Source organism: Eleginops maclovinus, chromosome 9, assembly GCF_036324505.1.
Source record: "Eleginops maclovinus isolate JMC-PN-2008 ecotype Puerto Natales chromosome 9, JC_Emac_rtc_rv5, whole genome shotgun sequence".
Lineage (NCBI taxonomy): Eukaryota > Metazoa > Chordata > Actinopteri > Perciformes > Eleginopidae > Eleginops > Eleginops maclovinus.
The window spans coordinates 19,863,898-19,884,753 of NC_086357.1; the positions used below are offsets into that span (position 1 = coordinate 19,863,898).

The 20,856-nt window shown below is 38.7% G+C and overlaps 1 protein-coding gene across 2 annotated transcripts; it reads left to right on the top strand.

Moving 5' to 3' along the window:
* Nucleotides 1–37: 37 nt before the first annotated feature.
* osbpl1a (oxysterol binding protein-like 1A) lies at nucleotides 38–20,271 on the top strand. 2 transcript variants are annotated; one of them, XM_063891516.1, is made up of 29 exons: nucleotides 38–292; nucleotides 2,562–2,690; nucleotides 2,763–2,848; nucleotides 2,940–3,014; nucleotides 3,142–3,253; nucleotides 3,411–3,496; nucleotides 4,332–4,476; nucleotides 5,113–5,180; nucleotides 5,270–5,314; nucleotides 5,418–5,491; nucleotides 5,715–5,778; nucleotides 5,867–5,968; nucleotides 7,284–7,412; nucleotides 7,543–7,624; nucleotides 7,959–8,077; nucleotides 10,815–10,977; nucleotides 12,782–12,971; nucleotides 13,721–13,796; nucleotides 15,316–15,450; nucleotides 15,581–15,678; nucleotides 15,796–15,978; nucleotides 16,509–16,616; nucleotides 16,806–16,895; nucleotides 17,663–17,786; nucleotides 18,042–18,155; nucleotides 18,267–18,390; nucleotides 18,477–18,567; nucleotides 19,049–19,069; nucleotides 19,548–20,271. In XM_063891516.1, exons 2-29 carry the CDS (start codon nucleotides 2,567–2,569, stop codon nucleotides 19,648–19,650), a joined length of 2,931 nt encoding a protein of 976 aa, XP_063747586.1. In that variant the 5' UTR covers nucleotides 38–292; nucleotides 2,562–2,566; the 3' UTR covers nucleotides 19,651–20,271. The 2 variants fall into 2 exon arrangements, with proteins under 2 accessions (XP_063747586.1, XP_063747587.1); XM_063891517.1 differs by lacking the exon at nucleotides 19,049–19,069 and having other exon boundaries at nucleotides 39–292.
* Nucleotides 20,272–20,856: the final 585 nt, after the last annotated feature.

Here is a 20,856-nt window from a genome sequence, read left to right on the forward strand (position 1 = left end):
CGTTCACGGGTGAGTTCCGCTTTGAAGAGATCAGCTGATGCCAGTGTAAACAGAAAACAGCGGTGGATGTGTGACACAGACAGACAGCTGTTTCGCCATCAGTCAGCTCGGTGTCGGTTGAAGAAGATCATGTGAAATGTGTGAGTGACAGTGTGTTCAGTGTGATGTGTCGGAGTCTGTGTGCTGCAGGCCAGCAGCAGGAAACAGCTCAGGGGGGCTTAAGACATCACATGCAGCTCCACAGAGGGCCTGTGTGGGGGCTGAGGATTTGACTTCTGGAACAGAAACAGCAGTAAGTGTCTGATATTCCTGTTTACTTTTCATGATTTGCTGAAGGGGAATGTAAATAAACAAATGTAGCCTACATTCCTTTGCTCAATTCTTTTCATGTCACTTTGTACTTCTACCTCACTTGCATTTCAGAGGGGAAGATATTATTGTTTTACCTCACCATATTTATATAACAGCTTTAAGTTACTTCACAAACACATGAGAAGTTTGCCTATAGGAACTACTTTTTTTTATTAATTATGTTTTTTTATTTTTATATAGAAATCATGTCTCCAACTGTGAACAAATGCTGATTTTCCTATGGATTGCTTAAATAATTGTTTATGTAGTTTATAATACAATTTCAGTTGGTTGTACACAACAAGAATTGTGATAATGTCTCTTTGTGACAATATTTAAAAAATGTTTGCAAACAATAAAAAAGGTAAGGGTGAAAAAATTAAGTTAGTTTAACCAACAATGAAAACAATCAACAGTTAAAAGCTCAAAATGCACATGAGTAATACTAATTAAACATTTTATTACCATACTATAACAGTCAAAGGGGACACGTTTTCTACTTTCTCTACTTTAAGTACATACTCCTAACATAATTTATCAAAGTATGTTTGCAGCATGACTTGTTCTTGGAACTAAGTTAGTTTACAGTGTGTTATTAGTAATTACACATAACTGAAGGATCACTCCCTCGAACAATGATTATTAGCTGTAGGACACATCCGCTGGTTTCATGTCACCTGGTAACATGACTTGAAGCTATATTACAATTCACACATTTAGCCTACAACTGTTTTGATTTGAGCTAGACAAAACATTATTTATAAAACATGTCTAGAGTTCACGTCCCCAAACTATTATGAGTCTATTTATAGTATGTTGACTAAGCCATCTGGGAAAGCAAAGCCGTGTTATATGCTTGTAGTTTGTTTTTAATGGTAATTATTTATCTAAAAAGTAACTTGTACAGCTCGCAAATAAATGAAGGGTCTTTGCATTTTAACAAGTGGTGGAATAAAAAGCAAAAGGTATTTTAGCATGCAATGTGAAAAAGCCCAAGGCGATGTATTCAAATTGGGTGTTTTCCAGACCGACTGTCAAAAAACCAAATAACAAGTGCATTTTTTTTTTCTTTTTAAAATAGCCTTCAACTATTTTTGGTTTATTAAAATAATTTTAAAAAAAGATGTTGAAGATGGGAAATGAGAAACCAGATATAATACATTCATATAAATAGGTGATTTTAAACATTAAGAATGGGAGATCAAGCTCTGCATAAACTCCAGTAATGCTGTTACTAAAGTGCACAGGTGTTTGCAAGTGTATGGTAGAAAGACAGGCTTAGTAACTGTTAGTGTCACATGCTTTCCTATCCCAGGTAAACCTGTTTGAGTGCCAGCCAAGCACACTTTATGCAGACGTCTTTTTTATCATCTGATGGCGATGCTGTTAATTTATTCTTCGTCATAGCCACATGACATTCCATGACATTTCATAAACCGTGCGTTGTCTTGTCTCTGCATACCAACCCTTAACTGCAAATATGGTCATGTGTAGTTAGACTGTATAAAGGGGAAAGAGAGGTTTCCTTCCTGAGCAGCTAGTCTGATGACCATGTTGTGTAATATTTATGACAGTTGTTTTTTACTCACTGTATCGCAAAACAGGCTGTGGTGGCTTTCGTCATCACATGCCCTAAACAAAGTGAGATGACGACTTATTATTTCATATAACCAGTCAAAAGGTTTGAAGAGTCTCTTTCAAAGTGATCAAGTGCTTTTACTCATCAAGTACAGTTTACTTTTCAGAGAGAGTACTCAAAAGCTCCCTGACCTGATGCTGTCACATTGACTGGCTTTGGTTTGGAGACACACACACATTTTAGCCAAAAGCCTAGGTTCCAAAACTTAGGTGTGGTGTTTGGAAGAGGTGAGTAATACAATTTTAACTGCAGCTGTAGACCTTATACCTTTGTATTTTTCTTGTGAGTCCCTTTACTTTATGAAAGTAACACAAGAAAGGATATTGTTTTTCTTTTGCGTAATTGTTTTGAAGTAACAAAATCATTCAGATGTTTCCTCCATAGAATAACCTACAGGCTCCTGAATCTTCTTGCTATTTAGCTCCTAATGAGTAATAAGCATGGCCTTTCTAATGCTAGTAGATCTCTTTTCAGAGACTCTTTGCACGTGTCATTCTGAAAGCATCTTCTTATGTACAGTTGAATCTCAGAAACATAAAGCATCTCTTTGTGCTGTTCTTTCCTCTGCAAGGGTCCATGGAGGAGCTGGAGCCAGAGGAGCAGTTCCTGAGTTTCGCTCGGAACGGAGATCTAGCCGGGATTCAGAGGCTCCTTATGTCCAAGATAAAGGAAGAGACGCAGATCAATATAAACTGCAGAGGTACACGAGTCACACTTTATGGAACACTATTAGTCACGATTTTTGGTTTAAAACAGTATGTTGTTTTATCAGGTAAAAGAAAATCTAACCTTGGATGGACGCCTCTTCACTTGGCCTGTTACTTTGGTCACAAAAATGTGGTGGAGGAATTATTAAAGGTAGGTGTTTAAAACAATTCTTGCTTTAGATTTTGAATGTTTGAATGGGTAACAAGTATGTGTGTTGCCTGTGTGTTTTCACTTTCTGAAGGCAGGGGCAGATGTTAACTTGCCGAACAATGTGGGAGATACACCGCTGCACAAAGCTGCCTTCACAGGAAGAAAGGTACCTTATTCCCTCTTTCTACTGTTTTTATTCTCTATTGATAAGTATGGTTTGGTGCATGCATGCAATTATTCATCCATTCATTCAACGAATCAATCAATAAATAAACCAATCACGTATTGACCAGGAGGTTGTCATGCTGCTGCTCCACTATGATGCATGCGCTACTGTCATCAATGGGACAGCACAGATTCCCAAAGATGTCACTCAAAATGCAGAGATCAGAAGCATGTTGGAAGGTGAGACAGACACACTGTCATCTAATTTTCTGAAAACATTTATTGATGAATCTCTATGTTAAGTGTTTTGATATGTATTTAATGAAGTTGTTTAAATACTGTATATATTGTTAAATCATGCTGCCTTTCTTCTTGTAAATTGTTTTATTGATATCAGCGGCGGAGAGAACAGAGGAGAGGAAACTGGAGGAGGAGCTTTTGGAAGCTGCACGAGAAGGAGAGCTTTCAACTCTAACTCAGCTGGTTTGTGCAACATGCTGATAACTGATCTAATACAACCAGAAATAGGAAAGGAAATTCTGGAACACCACTACTAGTGTGGAATGTCCTCAGCTTAATTAAGACAGTTTTTGCAGTCAATATTGTGGAATGAAAATCCTGTTCCTGGGTGCTATATTTCTTAACATCTAATAGGAATGGCAATTTCAGTCCATCAATGTGTTAGTCACTGTGAGCATGTTAGGGTGTTACAGTATACACTCTCAAACTGCCTCACACATTTACAAGTCTAAACAAGTATCGGATGACTATGCCCTTTAAATGTAACTGACATTAAATAAGCCAGTAGAAAAAAAGGGTATTTGTAACATGTGCCAGAAGATGGATGACGGCCTTAAGCCTTAAAGGGATGGTTAGTATTTGTTTTAAGCAGGTTTGTATGAGGTCCTCATATTTCCCCGCTTTGGGACTAATAAAGGATTTCTGATTCTGATTCGGATTCAATCAGTGTAAAACCCACAGTAGATGGTTGCCGGCAATATTCATAATATATCTTACATTTAAATAGTTATTGATTTCTTTAGGTGGGCCTCTTTTCAGATTGCTAAAATATGTTTTTCTGCTGCCACTGACGGCCTCAGTATATTTGCTTCCTTGAGGCATGCCAACCACCATCCACTGTAGGTTATACAACTACTGGTGATAAGCACCTCAAACAACTTCAAAACATCCTTATTATACCTTTGGCTTTTAGACACAGAGGAAGAAGAGTGGGCTTCAGTTCTCAGCAAAATAATATACCTGCAGGACTTTTAACACCAGACAACCCATCTGTTTTTCTTGTGTGTGTTCGCTGCAGCTCAGCAGGAAGAAGACCCCAGATATCAATTGCACAGATCTGCTGGGTAACACTCCACTGCACTCTGCAGCCTATCGAGGCCAGAGGCAGTGTGCCCTGAAGCTGCTCAAAAGTGGAGCAAGCCCCAACATCAAAAACAAGAAAGGTAAGACTCAAAAGCCCCCCTGTCTTTAAAGGATACAACTTGATATATTCTATATTCCCCACATGGCAAGATCAAAAGAAACAAGGAACTGATCTTACCAGCGAGTAATCCAGCAGAAAATACTCTTAGCAAAAAACCTGATACAGCTTTGCTCTGTGTCTGATTCCTCTGAGCACACACATTCACCACACAGATGGATAGGCACATTAAAAGGCAAAAAGAAATGTCAATCATTTATAAAAGAATATCAGTAAGAAAATCTAGATCATCATTTAAAAAACACGTATCTCAACTGCCTTTAAAATTGCTGCTTTTACTAAAAAAATATTCACTATGGTGTTAAGTGAAAGACAATTATCACTAATTTCACAAGGTCCTTCACCCAAACCGGAATAGCAACTGACTGATTAAGTAGAAAGTTTGTTTGACCTCAAATAATAAAAAAAAAACCACTCTGGCTAATTTTCTTTATTTGAACGTTATTAACAAAATGTAAAAACTGTTAAAGCTGGGGATGGTTTGGATGTAAACAGATGTCGTTAACCCTTAAATATCATGAAATCAGTCATTTTTTCAGTTGTATAAATGTGTTCTGTTATACTAAAGCCTCTTGTTTTGTGCTGGCACAACTCCCAGGACAGACAGTGTTTGACCTGGCTAGTGACATCGCAATGAAGCTGGTCCTTGAAAGCAACGTTAATCGAGTGAGTGCTCAGCTGACAATCGTCCACTTTGTGTTGGTCTTTGTTTGTTTTTTTACTTCTTTCATGTTTGTCATCTGTGGTCCTTGCAGGGAATGACCCGACATGTCAAAAAGTTTGAGGGACTCCTCTGGAAGGTAAGGTATAGTGCTGAACTCCCTCTCAGCCACCATTGAAGTGAGAAAAGAAGAACAAAAATAGAAATCAATGAAAATCAGAGCCTTGATTCTTCTCTCACAGAGCTCCAGATTTTTTGGCTGGCGCTCGTACTGGGTCGTCCTTCAAGATGGGGTTATATCCTGGTACTCAAAACAGTAGGTGGCATCTCTTAATTTGGCTGTGCTCCTTGAATCAATTTGAAAGTATGTCAGCACAAGATAATTGGAAGTGCTGTAAAATTTTGATAAAAAAGTTGCTGAAAGTAAGCAAAGTAAAAGAATTGAAAAGGAATCTGAACCATCATTATAAATGTGTCAGGTATCAACCAAAGTCATCCTGCAAAAGCAAATACCTCACCTCTATCTCCTTCATTTGAAGGTCAGATGCTGCTGATAATGTCAGAAGACAAGGCTGCAAATCCCTCACAAATGCGCAGTGTTTGGTATGACAACATTTAAGAATTACATATTATACCGTTGTGTGATTATAACTTTGGCTAAAGGGAATGTTTTTGATATTCTCTGTTGTAGTTCCGAGCCAAAGACAGCTGTTTTTTTACTCTCAAATGCTTTGATGACAGCGTGCATCACTTCAAAGTGTCACCCAAAAACGACCCAGAGGCAACGAGAAAAGTGAGTGTGATTTCTGCTCTGGCTGCTTTCAAGATTTGTATACATGTTTCTTATTTAATGCAATAATTGTAAAGGATTTATCCTTGCTTTATGTTGCGTAGTCTCTCAAACATAATTATATCGTGACAAAATCTGTCAGTAGAAATCTTTGATGTCACAAAAGGTTTTCTTGTCTAATATTGATAAATGTCCAGCTAAATAGCTGGATGTTCCCAAATATCATGCATTAAAATAGTAGGTAAGACATTGATTTGTATATTTCTATTAAGTAGGAGCACATTATCCACTTTTTTTATTATTACAGTTTCCACTGTTTATAACATCGATGCCTACTGTCACAGCGTTAGACTTGAGGTTAAAACAAAGCTGAGGGGACTTGATTTAAATTGGTGATTCATAAATATTGAGAAATTAAATACCATGTCATTGTGTACTTTTGTCTTTTGGCACTCTCCCAAACGCTAATGAATAATGGATTGCATGACATCTCCATAACCTAATGCACACTTTCAGTTGCAGCTCCTGTCACCAGAATAAAAACTTGAAATTCAGATGAGGGACACTGTCTGTCAGTACTAAATTAATAAATCCACTCCCTGTTCATATCCAGCAAATGGCTTATTTTCCAGAGCTGCAGACTTTTTTCTTTCAGGACACAATTTAGGTTGCCTCTCAATTATTACTGATTGTTTTGTGTGTGTATTCAGCTCTGCTATCATTACAGACAGCAGATTTGATTCTGTTCCCGTGTACACTATGCTGCATAATCACTGTAGTTGTGGTTAAGAAGCTGTAAGTAATACTAATTAGGAAGCGTCACATTAAAATTGATTCTAATTTAATGTTACCAAACCAATAAATCAAACGGAAAGAAAATGAAGATTTTGCACATATAAAAATGCTTTGATTCATTTCTTGCAACTGGATGTTAATTGCTGTGTTTCCATTGTTTAGATATTGGGTGTGATTTTTGCCACTGTGATTTAATGATATACATAAATAGCTTTGATGGGCCCAACAAAAAATCTTAGGATTTTGCTGAAAAGACTTAAAAACCTTGAGAGCCTTTTGATTCAAACAGACAGGAATTCTCAAAATTAGGTTTTATTCACAATCCACCTAATTTTTCATATTATACGTTCAGAAGTCCTGGAGAGTGCCTGTTATTTTGACCAGTAACATATATCTGTTGTTAGACTTGTTATCAGAAAAGTGAAAACTTTCAACGTCAATATCCCACTCACTCCTATCTACAGACAACATGTTTGATTTTGATGACGAACCCTAAAAGAAAAATCTGTTTTTTGTTTCTCAGGCATGGTTAGAGACACTGGAGGAGCACTCGGCGTACAGCACACACTACTGCTCCCAGGAGCAGGGCAGCGAGGGCGAGGAGGAGGGGGAGCAAGTGATGTCACTCGGCGAGTTAACAAACTCACTACAGGTGGCTGTAAAAAAAATGAAATCCATAATTACCATGTCGGAATAATGATCCGTAGAGTGTTCGCTGAACTGGAAAGCCACCCTCTCTGCGTTGCTTTTGTTCATCTGGTGTCTCATCTCTATGAAACCAGGCAGCGGAGGCCAGCCAGAAGAAACTGGAGAAGGAGGTGGAGGCTTTCCTGTCCCTGCTGAAAAATGATGGGCTGGCAGAAAGTATAACCTGTTATTTTATTGTTTCTATATATATTATTATATATCTAACACAGAAGAAACCTCACAGATAAGAAAGAGAAGTGTTAAAGGAAGCCTTGTGATTAAAAACGACAAGCATCATCAAGCTGATTTAGATTCAATGTATTGATGAAATAATGTCCTCATAACTGAGAGGCTGTAAGAGTCTGTTTCTGAGGCTTGTTGTGCTTGTTATCTGTAGCTTTTCTGCAAGCTTGACAACACTTTAAAATTGGAACTTCATATGAGCTACTTCTACTGTTTGACTTTTTAATATCACTCATTACTTTGGGCCAATGCTCTTTTATTGTTGCAGTTTTCCCCTCTGGGATTCCACCCGCAGTAACGCAGAAATTACAAGAAATCTGTGAGTTGTCCAGCGAGACCAGCTCCAGTCTGAGTGTCTGTCTCAGCCTCCTCTCCAGACAGGAAGGGGTAAGTGTCAGCTACCTCTGTAAAAAAAATGTCTATGTTTGAATGCCTGTTAAATAGTCAGGTTTTTGTGTACCTAAATGATCTGCAAAGGCATCTCCATTTCAGTCCTTTAGCTTATTCCATAACATAGTTACATCACTATATAACACTCAAGCTTCTATTTGCGAGCGCTCCCACACATTGTTTGTGATAAGCTAAGGGGCGGGACATCTCTACGCGGTTGACCAATCACAACAGAGTCAGCCAGCTAACCAATCCGAGCAGACTGGGCTCTGGTTTTAGACAGAGGGTGAAAAGAGGTGCATACTCATACTGCTGCAGAGGCAGTATGAGAAAAATAAAGAATTTTTCGAACATTAAAGCATGTAAACAGAGGCAAAAATTACAAATATAAAACCTCAATAAATCAGAGATTAATTAGATTTGATTCTTTTTGTAATCAAGAAATTAATATCAATACATTTTATTTTATATTACACTATAAATACTGTAATGAGGAGAGTCCTTATGGATGTGGCCCTCAGCCTTATGGTGAGGATTTTTTAGGAACAAAATGTAAAACAGAACATGCTACATAAGAAAGCGTCAGCACTATTCACACCTCCTTATAAAAGCAGCTCAGTGGAGTGCAGTGGTTTAAGGCTGTCAGATGGGGTTTCTTTGTGTGTGATTCAATGGATTTGATTATAATGGAAGGATTCAGTGGATAGATTACATCTCAGCAAGAGAGAAAATAGATTGCACAGATTACTGCTCACAACAAGCGCCAACCCTGTACATCAATTCTGTCATAATCTAAAACTTTATTTATGTAACACTTGACGAAACCCAGCGTTTACCTGATGGTTCACATAATAAAACTATGTCTGGATGCTAGTCTATGAGGCTCTTGCATCCTGAGGTGTAGTGATATTTGTACAATAAAAGATCGAAGTAGGTAGTTTTATTGGATACTGTAATTTTTTTAAGCCTTACATTAATTTGTATTGGAATACACTGTCCATAAACATGAAGTCAAACAATGATTTGTCGAAATTTGACCAAAAAACAGTGTTGGAAGTTAGTTTATATGATTGGATGATTCATAAATAAATACTTCAAGAAATCAGTGTGCTGCAGCTGAATATATAGAACTTATATGTAAAGGAAAATCAAGAGCCCTTGTCTGATTTTCATCATAATCTGGTTTAATATCTCAATTTGGTAGACTGAAACACAAAACTTGGTTTGCCAAAATCTATAAAGTAACAATGTTTTTCATTTTAATTTCGCCATAATAATGGCCAATCACAGTTTTGGTTCATTGAAGCAGAGTTCTCCCTTAACGTCACACCAGAGTGATAATTAGACACTGTGTGCGCCCCTCTGATGGTTCTGATATGTGGTAGTGATCCTTCCTTTGATGTATTTGAATGCAGTAATGAATGCACACTTGAGTTGTTGATTATGTAAATCAAGGGGTGTTCACCTTCACATGATAATTCACAGATTCACTTGTTTTTTTAATACACCCCATTCAGCTGTAAAAAAAACAAAGACATGGACAGAATTGTTAATTACCAAAGCCTGCATTTTTAAGCAGTAGAAGTCAGTCTGAGTTACAATCTTTTTTCCCTCCTTTTTTCTCCTCACACTCACACTCACACGCTGACTAACACAGCTTCATCTCACAAAACAGATAGTTTGATATCTCTGGGGTGTTTATAAGGGACCGGATGTCACAGTGGCTGCCAACAAACATTTGAATGTTCTCAGTTTAACAGCCAGTCCAGCGCTTTCAGGGCTTACACCTGGGCCGGGCCTGCAGCTCTCAGCTGTGCAGTCTTTTGAACTGCGATCTGCAGAGGCAGAGCGCACGATAAAAGGCTCACAGGATCTCATCATGAATAGGCCTGGTCTCTATAGGAGGAACTCAATCTTGCACTGTATGTGTCGGTTTACCCATGATGGTTTGCAGTGTGAATGAAACACGGGGTCTGTGGATGAAATATACAGAATCCCTTCCACCACCTGCAGCGCCTGTTTGCACTTTGGAGCACCTGAGTAGGTGTCAAGTAGCAGGAATATCCTCTTTAAAGTTCAGTACATCACAATAATGGCCAGTGATCGAAGTCTGTCATAACATAGCACATTCTCCCAACTTCACTCTGACCATGGTTACCTTCTTGTGGAGGATAAAAACACCATCTATTTTCCCTTGTTTGTTTCTTTGACAGTCCAAAGTAAAACCTTGCCTCTTTTGTGCTCTGCACTTAATATTCACACATGATCAGTGAGAACATCTTTTCAGAAAGGTGCAGCTGAGAAAAAGAGCACATATCCATATAATCAACACTAATGTGTTGTGTACAAGGGAGGTTGGCCAATGGTTTATATCTGAGTCCATTACCTGTCATGTGAGCCCCTCTCCTTCACGGGAATCAGGTTCTCCGGCAGGCTATTTGAGAAGGCGGCATCAAGGCAGCTGTCCTCCATTACAGATAAACGTGGCCCGTCCCTCTGAGCTCCATCTCCGTCTCTCGCTGTGGGTCTGATAATGACAGCATGGTGCAGAAGGGAGGATCAGTCAGTCAACGGGCTGTTTATTTGCATCACAGCTGGTTTCATAGTCACACACATTCTGAATGAGTCAGAATAAAATGTTAATAGGCATAAAAAACATAGAATTTTCCTATGAGTGATTAAATGATCTCTTTTTGTTGCTGTGTGTGTTTGTGTTTGTGTGTGGGGAGCTCAGGTGCGCAGTCTGAAATTGGAGCAGGAGGTAGAGAAGAATAAGATCCTCTCTGAAGCGCTGCAGACTCTCGCCACTGAGCACCACAAACTTGAGCAATCCGTCGTCAAGGGATCTTCACCGCGGAGTGCCCTCAGCGAGGATGAGTTCCACGACGCCGTGTCTGGTGAGTTGACAAGTTATCAAACACGCTCAGAGATTCTGTGACAAGCTCCCGCTCACACTCGGTGCTCTGTCATTCACCTGTAGGACACTGGAATACTTTTTTCCTGACGGTATTTGGTTTGCAGCTCCTCAAGCGTGACGTAAGCGCAAGTGTTGCCTGGTTGTGTTGAAATAACTTGAAGCCTTTTCACATGATTGAGTGTTTTTGTGGTGTGAGAAACCTGCATGGTGTTGTTACAATTGAAACTGACTACAGGATTGTTTTAAAAATGGCTACGTCACAGCAGATGTTACAGAAGTGTGTTCTTTTCTTTAGGTATTCAATCTTCATCTGTAACAGTTTTCTAATTTGATGCTATTGTTGAGTGAAAGCTTATCTGCATCGGCGATATGCATTTAATGTTGAAGAGCATGACTGAATGATTACTTTGTGAATAATAATTAATACATAATTTTGTTAATTTATATGACATTCCACAAACAGTTGAATTATAACTATAAATAACGATAATAAGGAATCAATGAATCGTGACAACATGTCCATTTTAATGTTTCCCCATGTCTCACAATCACAGACACCAGATACCACATACACTGCCTGGCCAAAAAAAAGGTCACAAGCCTGTGGGGGGGCAGTGCTATGATCTGGGGTTGCTGCAGTTGGTCTGGTCTAGGTTCAGCAACGTTATGTGCACAAAGAATGAGGTCAGCTGACTACCTGAATATACTGAAGGACCAGGTTATTCCATCAATGGATGTTTTATTCCCTGATGGCACGGGCATGTTCCAAGATGACAATGCCCGGATCCATCGGGCTCAAATTGTGAAAGAGTGGTTCAGGGAGCATGAGACATCATTTTCACACATGGATTGGCCACCACAGAGTCCAGACCCGAACCCGATTGAGAATCTTTGGGATGTGCTGGAGAAGACTTTGCGCAGTGGTCCGAATCTCCCGTCATCAATACAAGATCTTGGAGAAAACTTAATGCAAGACAGAAATAAATGTTGTGACATTGCAGAAGCTTGTGGAAACGATGCCACAGAGAATGCGTGCCGCAATCAAAGCTAAAGGCGGTCCAACGAATATTAGAGTGTGACCTTTTTTTGGCCGGGCAGTGTAGATGCCAATTTAGATATAAGTCAAGTACATTTTGCATTTATGTAGAAAAAGACATTTACTTCACTACAACGTTTTAAAAATCTGATAAAGAATAACTACCACCATATTTTTTTTTAACACAGACCTTCCCTTAGATTTGCTTGTTGCTGACTCTAAGAGGCCTGATAAAAATCGAAAAACTTGTCACTGCTCTGTAGTAGACAGAGTGTAAGCCCTGTTTCATCTCACACAGATTTTTTTGGCTGAATACACAACCACTGAAATTCCTAAGAAGTCTCCAAGGAAAGTTTCTGGAGTGGATGACCCAGATTTTAAAAAATGTGCAAAAGAAGGATTGCAAGAAAAAAAAGTACAGTAAAATTTCAGGAGAGCACTGCTGGGGGCAGGCAAGATGTGGAGAGTACAAGACGCCACACACACCAGACACACAACCCTGGAATAACGCCAAATACAGTTTATTTTTATGGATTACCTGAAAAATGATTGGATCTGTTTATGTTCAATAGCTATCATGCGGCGTGGCTTTATTTTCAGACCATAAAATATATCCACAGGTACTGACAAAATGTGTTATTCTATCCGCTGTTTGATAGACACAATTTGATCATATGTACTTTAACAGTTAATTTAACCACCTCCTTTACTACCAATACTAACAGTGGATGAATTGTCTCCATCGCAGAATCTGGCTCGGAGATCTCCCTGAGCGGTTTTGAGACGGTGGCCAGCCGCTCCTTTGAGGACGACAACGACGAGGACGAAGGTTCTGTTATGTTATTGAGCAGCCCTTGCAACAGCCCCACCGGCATGTTGCAGGAGGATCACCATGGCGACAAGGACGAGACTCAACCCAACGGGATCACAAAGCACAGGTCAGCGGTGCGGCATGCCCCTGTAGTTTCTCATGTCCATTCATAACAGAGTGTCATTGCTGCGATGTATTTATTCCTGTAGTATTTCATTAATATAACATGTTTTATTTTCCAACCTCTTGCTAAAGTTTTCTCTTTGTTTTTCCATTTTAAACGTCCTTCCTCGGGTCTTTTCACTTCGTAGAGTGAATAATTTAGGAGCCACCCTGATAAAGGAAAAAGAAAGAGTTGTACTGAAAGAACTGAGCTCTGTGTGTTGGAGCTGTTAAAAATTGATAAGGTCACAGAGTAATGCAATTATCAGTCTGCTGTGTGATCCCATGTGGGCTAATCCCCCAAGGCAGCGCAAGAGTAGGTCTACAGTTCACAATATTTGGATGGATTCCAACAGCATTATTATATTTACCCTTCTTGATATATTTTGACATGGCTTATGTGCTTCAATTTGTGAGCCTGTTTAAGATGGTATGACCTGGTGGATCTGCTTTGTCTCTCCTGCTGATGGATGATTTGGAAGGCTGTTTACGAACATTGATACCCGTGTTTATTGTCCCTCTGGGCTTTGTTCCAGTTTGACACACAATACATTACAGGCTTATGTGGACTATATTCATTTGAATAAGATATGACGCCTGCAGCTATTATATGTCTGCAGCATTTACTCTAATGAAAAGTGTATCATTTTAGAGTGCTAGCACAAAGTCAATGTATTTTATCAACCTTAAATACAGCTGTGTGTCTTATTCTAGGACTAGGTTACCTGCACCGATGTTTTCAAGAAATGACTTCAGTATCTGGAGTATCCTGAGGAACTGCATTGGAATGGTGAGAATGATGTTCATGTATCTTTTTTTATAGCCATGCTAGCTGTATTTTCTTTATAAACTTTCTATGCACAACCTGCCAAACTCAAAACTGTAGAAAGTTAGTGACTCAGAACTGGTGAACATAGTGGAGCATTGCACTGTTAAAGAGACACACATTTCCCTCAGGAGGAGACCAAAAGCAGAACTAAAACAGAGTGAATATTGGACTAAAATAGGTGGAGAAACACGACTCTAAATGTCTAATAGTGTCTCTCCGTAACTATTAGACTTGTAAATAAGCAACTACTCAAGCAACTTCAAAGGGGGTGGTAAATAGTGTTCACAACTGGTTCCTGCTGCCTCAAATTTGCCATTGCAAGTTTATAAAGTGAACATGTAAAAAAATGTACCTGCTAAACATAAACGTTTAAGCATTATGATTGGTAGCATGTTGCTATGCTTGCATTCACTTTTTTAGATGAAATTTGAGAACCAGTTTAGGCATAACTTTGTACTTTTCTTTACTCCCAGATTAGACCACGAAAGAGTTCAAGCACCATAATCCTTATATGGAATGTCATAAACCTATTATTGTTAATAACCCTCTTATCGTGCTAAAAGGGGATGTTTATGCATTTTTGTTCAAGGTTAAATGTGAAGTTTTTAAATTATTAATCACAAAACACTCAAAACACACGATGGACACACTTTTACACAATACACTGTTTTATCAACTAACTTCTTACCCATCCAAAAACAACATTTAGTTTTAGATTTATTCATTTTCTGATTAAATGAAATTAAATGAATGTAAATAATATTAAATATTAAAGGCCATATTTGGGATACTGCACAAATGGCGTATGAAAAGTACTACAGCGTGTTTGAAGATCAATATTCTCCTGGCCCTTAAACAATTAATGTTCATTTACACTTTTTTGTTTAAACAAAAACCTGGTCCTTCACTTCCACTTCAAAAATCCACAGAGAGACTTGAGCTCATTCAAAACTCTGCAGCACAGCTTTTAACCAGAGCCACAAGGACGGAGCACATTACTCGAGTTCGAGCTGCTCTGAACTTTTTCCTGTGACATTTAGAGTTGATTAATTATACAATGTCCTTAGGAGATTATCTGGCTAAATGGATAACTCCATTGTTTACAGTTTGACTCCAACATTTGAAAGGAAATCATGGATGCAGCCTTTGTTAATAACATCCTTAAGCAATGGAACATACTATAGATAAATAGGGGAAGCCCTCTTGATATATATTTTAAAAGAAGATTAAAATAAATCTCTCAGACTGAAACCGAAGACATTTTTGGGGGTTATTTTACTTGATTTATGTATACTTTATATATTACCGTTTCACCTATTTTTGTATTATTATCCTCAGTGGGTTTTATTTTCCACCCTAAATTATTAATTTTAGCTTGTTTTTACTTTGTAATTAAGAGTTACTTTCCATTCAATATTGCATTTGATGTATATGTCTATATAATGAAGAATGTGGTTATACCTCTTCATGTCTATTTTAGGAACTGTCCAAAATTACCATGCCAGTGATTTTCAATGAACCACTCAGCTTCCTGCAGCGTCTGACGGAGTACATGGAGCACACTTACCTGATCCACCAGGCAAACACCTTCCCTGACTCTGTAGAGAGGATGAAGGTAGAACGCCCTGTGACTTCTGTGATATGTGCAATATGCTAAAATTATCTTAAAAGCAGCTTCATTTAAATGTAAAGTACCCTTGAGTTCAGTGTGTATAATTTGGAGTGTGTGAATCTGTTTTTGGCAGTGTGTGGCGGCATTTGCAGTGTCTGCTGTCGCCTCCCAGTGGGAGCGGACAGGTAAACCCTTCAACCCTCTGTTGGGAGAAACCTATGAGCTTGTTAGGTAAGTGGCTTCAAAGGGTACTTGTTACTATTTACCAAATACATGAGCCCTAAATGTGTTTACTGTAGTACCATCCTCTTCTCACTTTGATGCTTGCTGTCTCCCCCGTTGTTCCAGAGATGATCTGGGCTTCAGGCTCATATCGGAGCAGGTGAGCCACCACCCTCCAGTCAGCGCCTTCCATGCTGAGGGCCTGGAGCAAGACTTTGTGTTTCATGGATCCATCTACCCCAAACTCAAGTTCTGGGGCAAGAGTGTCGAAGCAGAGCCCAAAGGTGTCATCACGCTGGAGCTGCCTAAGTAAGCTAATTAAAAAAAAGATAACAAAGCAATCAATTCTTAATCTTCTTTGAAAAGCAAACATCAGATTACCAGCAGCTGTAATGCTGATTACTGGAAAAAGATTGTGACTGTTATGTTTTCTTCATGGGTTTTCTGTAGACTTGTCACACAGTACTACTCTTTTGATTAATCAAAGCACTCCTATAACATATTTGTAATTACTCAAAACCTGGCACCTTCATTACCAACAATGGAACTTTAACACAGACAATTTAGTCTTACCGGAAGATTTGAGACATGTAATCGTAGTAATGCTAGTAGCTGCTAATGAGCTTGATGCCTAGAGCATGAAGCAGAGATGAGAAAAATGTTCTTCATAACGATCGCTCAAGTGACATCACACGGCACCCTTTGAAGCACAAAAATCTATAAAACAAACATTTTTTTCCACACATGCAGCTGTACTCCCTGTAACCCCAACACCTGTAAACAGTCTCTGATGTATAAAAAGGCAGAGTTCTCCCTTTAAGTCAGAGTTTTTTCTCCAGGTACAATGAAGCCTACACATGGACAAACCCCACATGTTGTGTTCACAACATCATAGTGGGTCAGCTGTGGATCGAGCAGTATGGAAGTGTAGAGGTGATCAATCACAGGTAGGGGGAAAAACAAAGTCCACAATCAGTAAGTGGAGTGCATATTTGTCAAGTACAACCAGTTCAGACAGAAACATTTTGAGGAAGTTTGACCATAAAAAGGAAAATACACACAGCAGATGAGGAAGTTTTGTGTGACTCAGAAGAGAGTGAGAGGGTCATGCTGTTTTCCTCTTTTCTTTCATTTAGAACTGGTGAAAGGTGCTGCCTGAATTTCAAACCATGTGGTCTTTTTGGCAAAGAACTGCACAAGGTTGAAGGATATATCCTGGATAAAAGGTACGGCTGACACATGGTGTTCAGAAAATGTAAATAGGTAATGAGAAGTCTTTAGTGAAAGCTTTTTTGTTGTAGTTTTTAATGGTGAGAAACATAGTGGACACACTGAATCATTCATCTGTGTTAATACTTTGTTGAGTTTCTAAAGACAAAGTGTCGTATTCTGTACAAACTGTAAAGCTCCATGAGATATAAAATGTGTATATCATATTGGGCTTTATGAATGAACTTTGATTGATTGATTGTTTTTTTACATATTGCAGCATAAAGTTCTGGCTGATGCCCTCTAAAACATATTTCCTTATGCTTCCATATTATAAAAGAACAATGACTCAATAAGGGTTTTAAAGCTGCTCAAATACGCTTCAATTGTAAACCAGGACCTACAAAGTAAGGTTGATTAGCTGGGGTCATTCTCCTGAAAACATTAACATTAAAAGAGACCATTACAAAATCAAACAATCATGCTAATTATCAATCAACAAACGCAACAACCCATTACCATGAAAACTGGCTCTTGGGGGACCTAGGCAGAAAAAAACGTTTACTGTCTTAAACTCTAAAGCTTGCATGTCATTTATTGAAGCAGATAGGGTTCAAAAGAATGAGTCAAAGAAGAATAGATGGTTCATCAAAAAAGGAGGACATGCTGTTACTAACACGACAGAGATAATGACTCAGAACAACAAGACCAAAAAGTGCAACCTTGAGATATGTGTGTGAGAGGGTTTGATGTGCATTCATTTGTGTGTGTTTTTGTTTCGCAGTAAAAAGAAGCTGTGTGCGCTCTATGGGAAGTGGACAGAGTGTATCTATGTTGTAGACCCTGCCGCCTTCGAAGCACATAAGAAAAACGACAAGAAGGCAGGGGAGAAAAAAAGCAGCAAAGCGGTACGAGCTGCTTCCTTCTGAACTGCAGGGAATCACATCGGTCTAACATTGTGATTCATCATGGGAACAATGCAGTTTGATAGAAAATATCAGTGTTTTAGAAGACAGATAAATTGATGATATCATGAGCGTCTTGCTAACCTCCATAATTAACTTTATCACAAACACTGTAATATTACATCTTTCAGAGCGCATGATTAATATGTGAACCTCGCAGTACAGCATGATATTGGTTTGTCACTTGTGGTGTTGCAGGGTTGCAGTGAGGATCAGGAAGAGGTTCCCTCTCCAGCTGCAGACACTGTGGAGATGATTCCTGGCAGCCAGCTGCTGTGGAGAATCGCACCCAGGCCGGCCAACTCTGTGGAGGTCTCGCTGATTAATTAACACTATAAGCTTTAATTACAGTGCAGTCTCAAAATAAGCACGTGGTTCAGTGTTTGAAATGTTCCAATATACCAAATTGGTCTTTATTTTCAGATGTACAGCTTCACTTCCTTTGCAATGCAACTCAATGAGTTCCACAAGGAGATGGAGGGAGTGATCCCTCAGACCGACTGCAGGCTGAGGCCAGACATTAGAGCTATGGAAAACGGTGACATTGGCAAGTATTAGTGGTATCACACCCGTACTGAAGATTAAATAAATCACCCTGTAATCTGAAACTCTACAATGTTGTTAACCCAATAGACCTTGCCAGTGAGGAGAAGAAAAGGCTGGAGGAAAAACAGCGAGCAGCTCGCAAAAACCGCTCCAAATCTGATGAAGAGTGGAAGACGAGGTGAGTGTGTTGATGCGGCTGCACAACTCAAAGTGTTCCTCTCCTTTAAGTGGTCAGCCAATGTGTGCAGGAAGTTTTCAAAGTGACATTAATGTCATTGCAGTCATTTTTCATTAAAAGAAAATCCTATTCCAGGCCTTCAGACGGTGTATAAAATGGCAATAATTAATATGTAATATTATTAAAGAATCCATATGGATTTCCATTTGTTCAATCTGCTAAAATAAGTTGGAATTCATGTACGGTATGTTTATTAACTTCACAAGAAGTTTCTGTCTTTAAAGGAAAAGTTGGACGTCTGGGGAGAATGTGTTTGCTTTATATCCAGTTTCCATTGTGGACAAATATGCAGCCTCTGTTTAAAGTGCTGTAATTCCATTATCTCTTTCTATACGGTTTCTGGTGCTTTGAAATGCTTTGGTGAAATCTTAATTTTATCTTCTTCTGACTTTTCCTGTTGCATCCTCTCTTTGATGTTAAGGAGTCCTGCCCTGGGACCAAGGTCAGAGCTGCCCGCTGTTTGAGTGATGTGCCTTTAATGTGTGATGTGATCATGAGCTTGCAGCCTCAGAGTTTCCAGACGCCTCTTGTATTTGAATGTTAATCTAATCTACATAACTGTGTCCTGCTTTCTGATATGATAGAATATCAGTGAAATTTGATTAATCTGCACTCCCTTCCAACAGTATGACAGCTTCATTTAAAATACTCCAACACCAAAGGAGTCCCTTTTCCCCAATCCTGTTGCTTATTGCTTCTATGCTTCAAAGATAAAACAATAAAAGTCCTTTTTAGTCCAAAACAAACAACATAAACAGCCAACTTCCATGCAAATTACCATAACCTTGTGATGAAGCATGCCCGCCCTTCCTTCCTCAATTTCCCTGATTTGTTTGAATTATGAGTCTCTGGTTTTGGTTAGAAGTGTTTAGTTTAATGGAGCTCAAACTGAATGCTGATGTCTCTCTTTTGGTTTTCAGGTGGTTTCAGCAGGGGCAAAACCCCCACAACAACTCCCAGGACTGGCTCTTTTGTGCTGGATACTGGGACAGGAAATACAGCCAGCTGCCAGACATTTACTAATGGAGTTTTCATGCAGAAATTAACCATGCATTGAACTTTATACAGAGCAGCATTAACCTTTTTTAATGGAATAGTAACTACAAACGATATGCAATCAGTGTACTTTAACTGTGTGGCCTTAATCTGCTTCATGCTGGTAAAATTGTGCATACAAATGTCAATAATCCATATTTAAAAGTGATGAAATGTAAAGTTGTTTGACAATGCGTTGACATGTAGGATTTGTATTTACAGTGAGCCCAGTTTGTTAATGGACTTCTAGCGAAGCAGATCGTTGCAGATGCAAAGAGGTTCATGGTTTTATCTGTTTTCTTTTAAATGTTCAGTGTCTTGACTCTAAATGTATATCTGTATATATATTCCACACACATTCAATCACCAGTGACCTCATCATGTCGCTCACTCACCAAACCACTAGCAGTCAGTAAACATAAGGTTGATGTGAATGCGGTTTCTCCTGATGTGTTTTGCCTTGTAAAAAACTAACAAAAATCGCTAGGATAAAGTTGAGGCAGGTCACATCATGTATAAGAAACAGTTTGATTTCAAAGCGTTTCTGCCTCCTTGGATAGATTATTGTAAGTATTATTTTGAGAAACCTAAATAAATCACTTCAATGTATCAAGTTTGTTTTACAATTTCTATAAAAGTACACTTGGGTGGCAACACAAAGTTCAGAGTAAACATCTAACACTTCAGGTATGACCATTCATGTGCATAAAAACAGAGTAGACTAAATGACTGCCAATGCTTTTATGTGCAGTAAGAAGCTACATAAGTGAAAAAGAGAAAGGTAAGCTAAAAAAAAAAATGTTGCCAGGGGATAAAAGAGATACAGAAACAAAGAAAAGCAAAGTATTTGTGTGAATTGAGGAGGGATTTGCAGGCGAATGGGGAGAACTGAAATTACATCTCACATAGCCATCATATCCATTAGGATAATAAACAAAAAGAAATACGGCCAGAAATAATGGAAAAGTTACAGGGACGTTTGGGAGGTAAAATAATAATAGCCTGTGTGTGTTAGTTGTTATGTGTAAATGCAATTTCATTCAGCTTTGTGAATAAACTCCATTTATTTGCAGAGGTCTGATGTGCTTATGACAGAAATGCATTCAAAAAACGTTTTAAACTGTTTATACAAAGTTGATTTGTGTTCAGTAATACGATCATATATTTCAATATCAGGACATTTTGTCAGGTGAT

Coding starts and splice junctions, on each gene's coding strand:
- osbpl1a (XM_063891516.1), top strand. CDS start 2,567: ATGGAGGAGCTGGAGCCAGAGGAGCAGTTCCTGAGTTTCGCTCGGAAC. Junction 10,978..12,781: donor GTTCCACGACGCCGTGTCTG/GTGAGTTGACAA, acceptor TCTCCATCGCAG/AATCTGGCTCGGAGATCTCC. Junction 18,156..18,266: donor GGCCGGCCAACTCTGTGGAG/GTCTCGCTGATT, acceptor CTTTATTTTCAG/ATGTACAGCTTCACTTCCTT.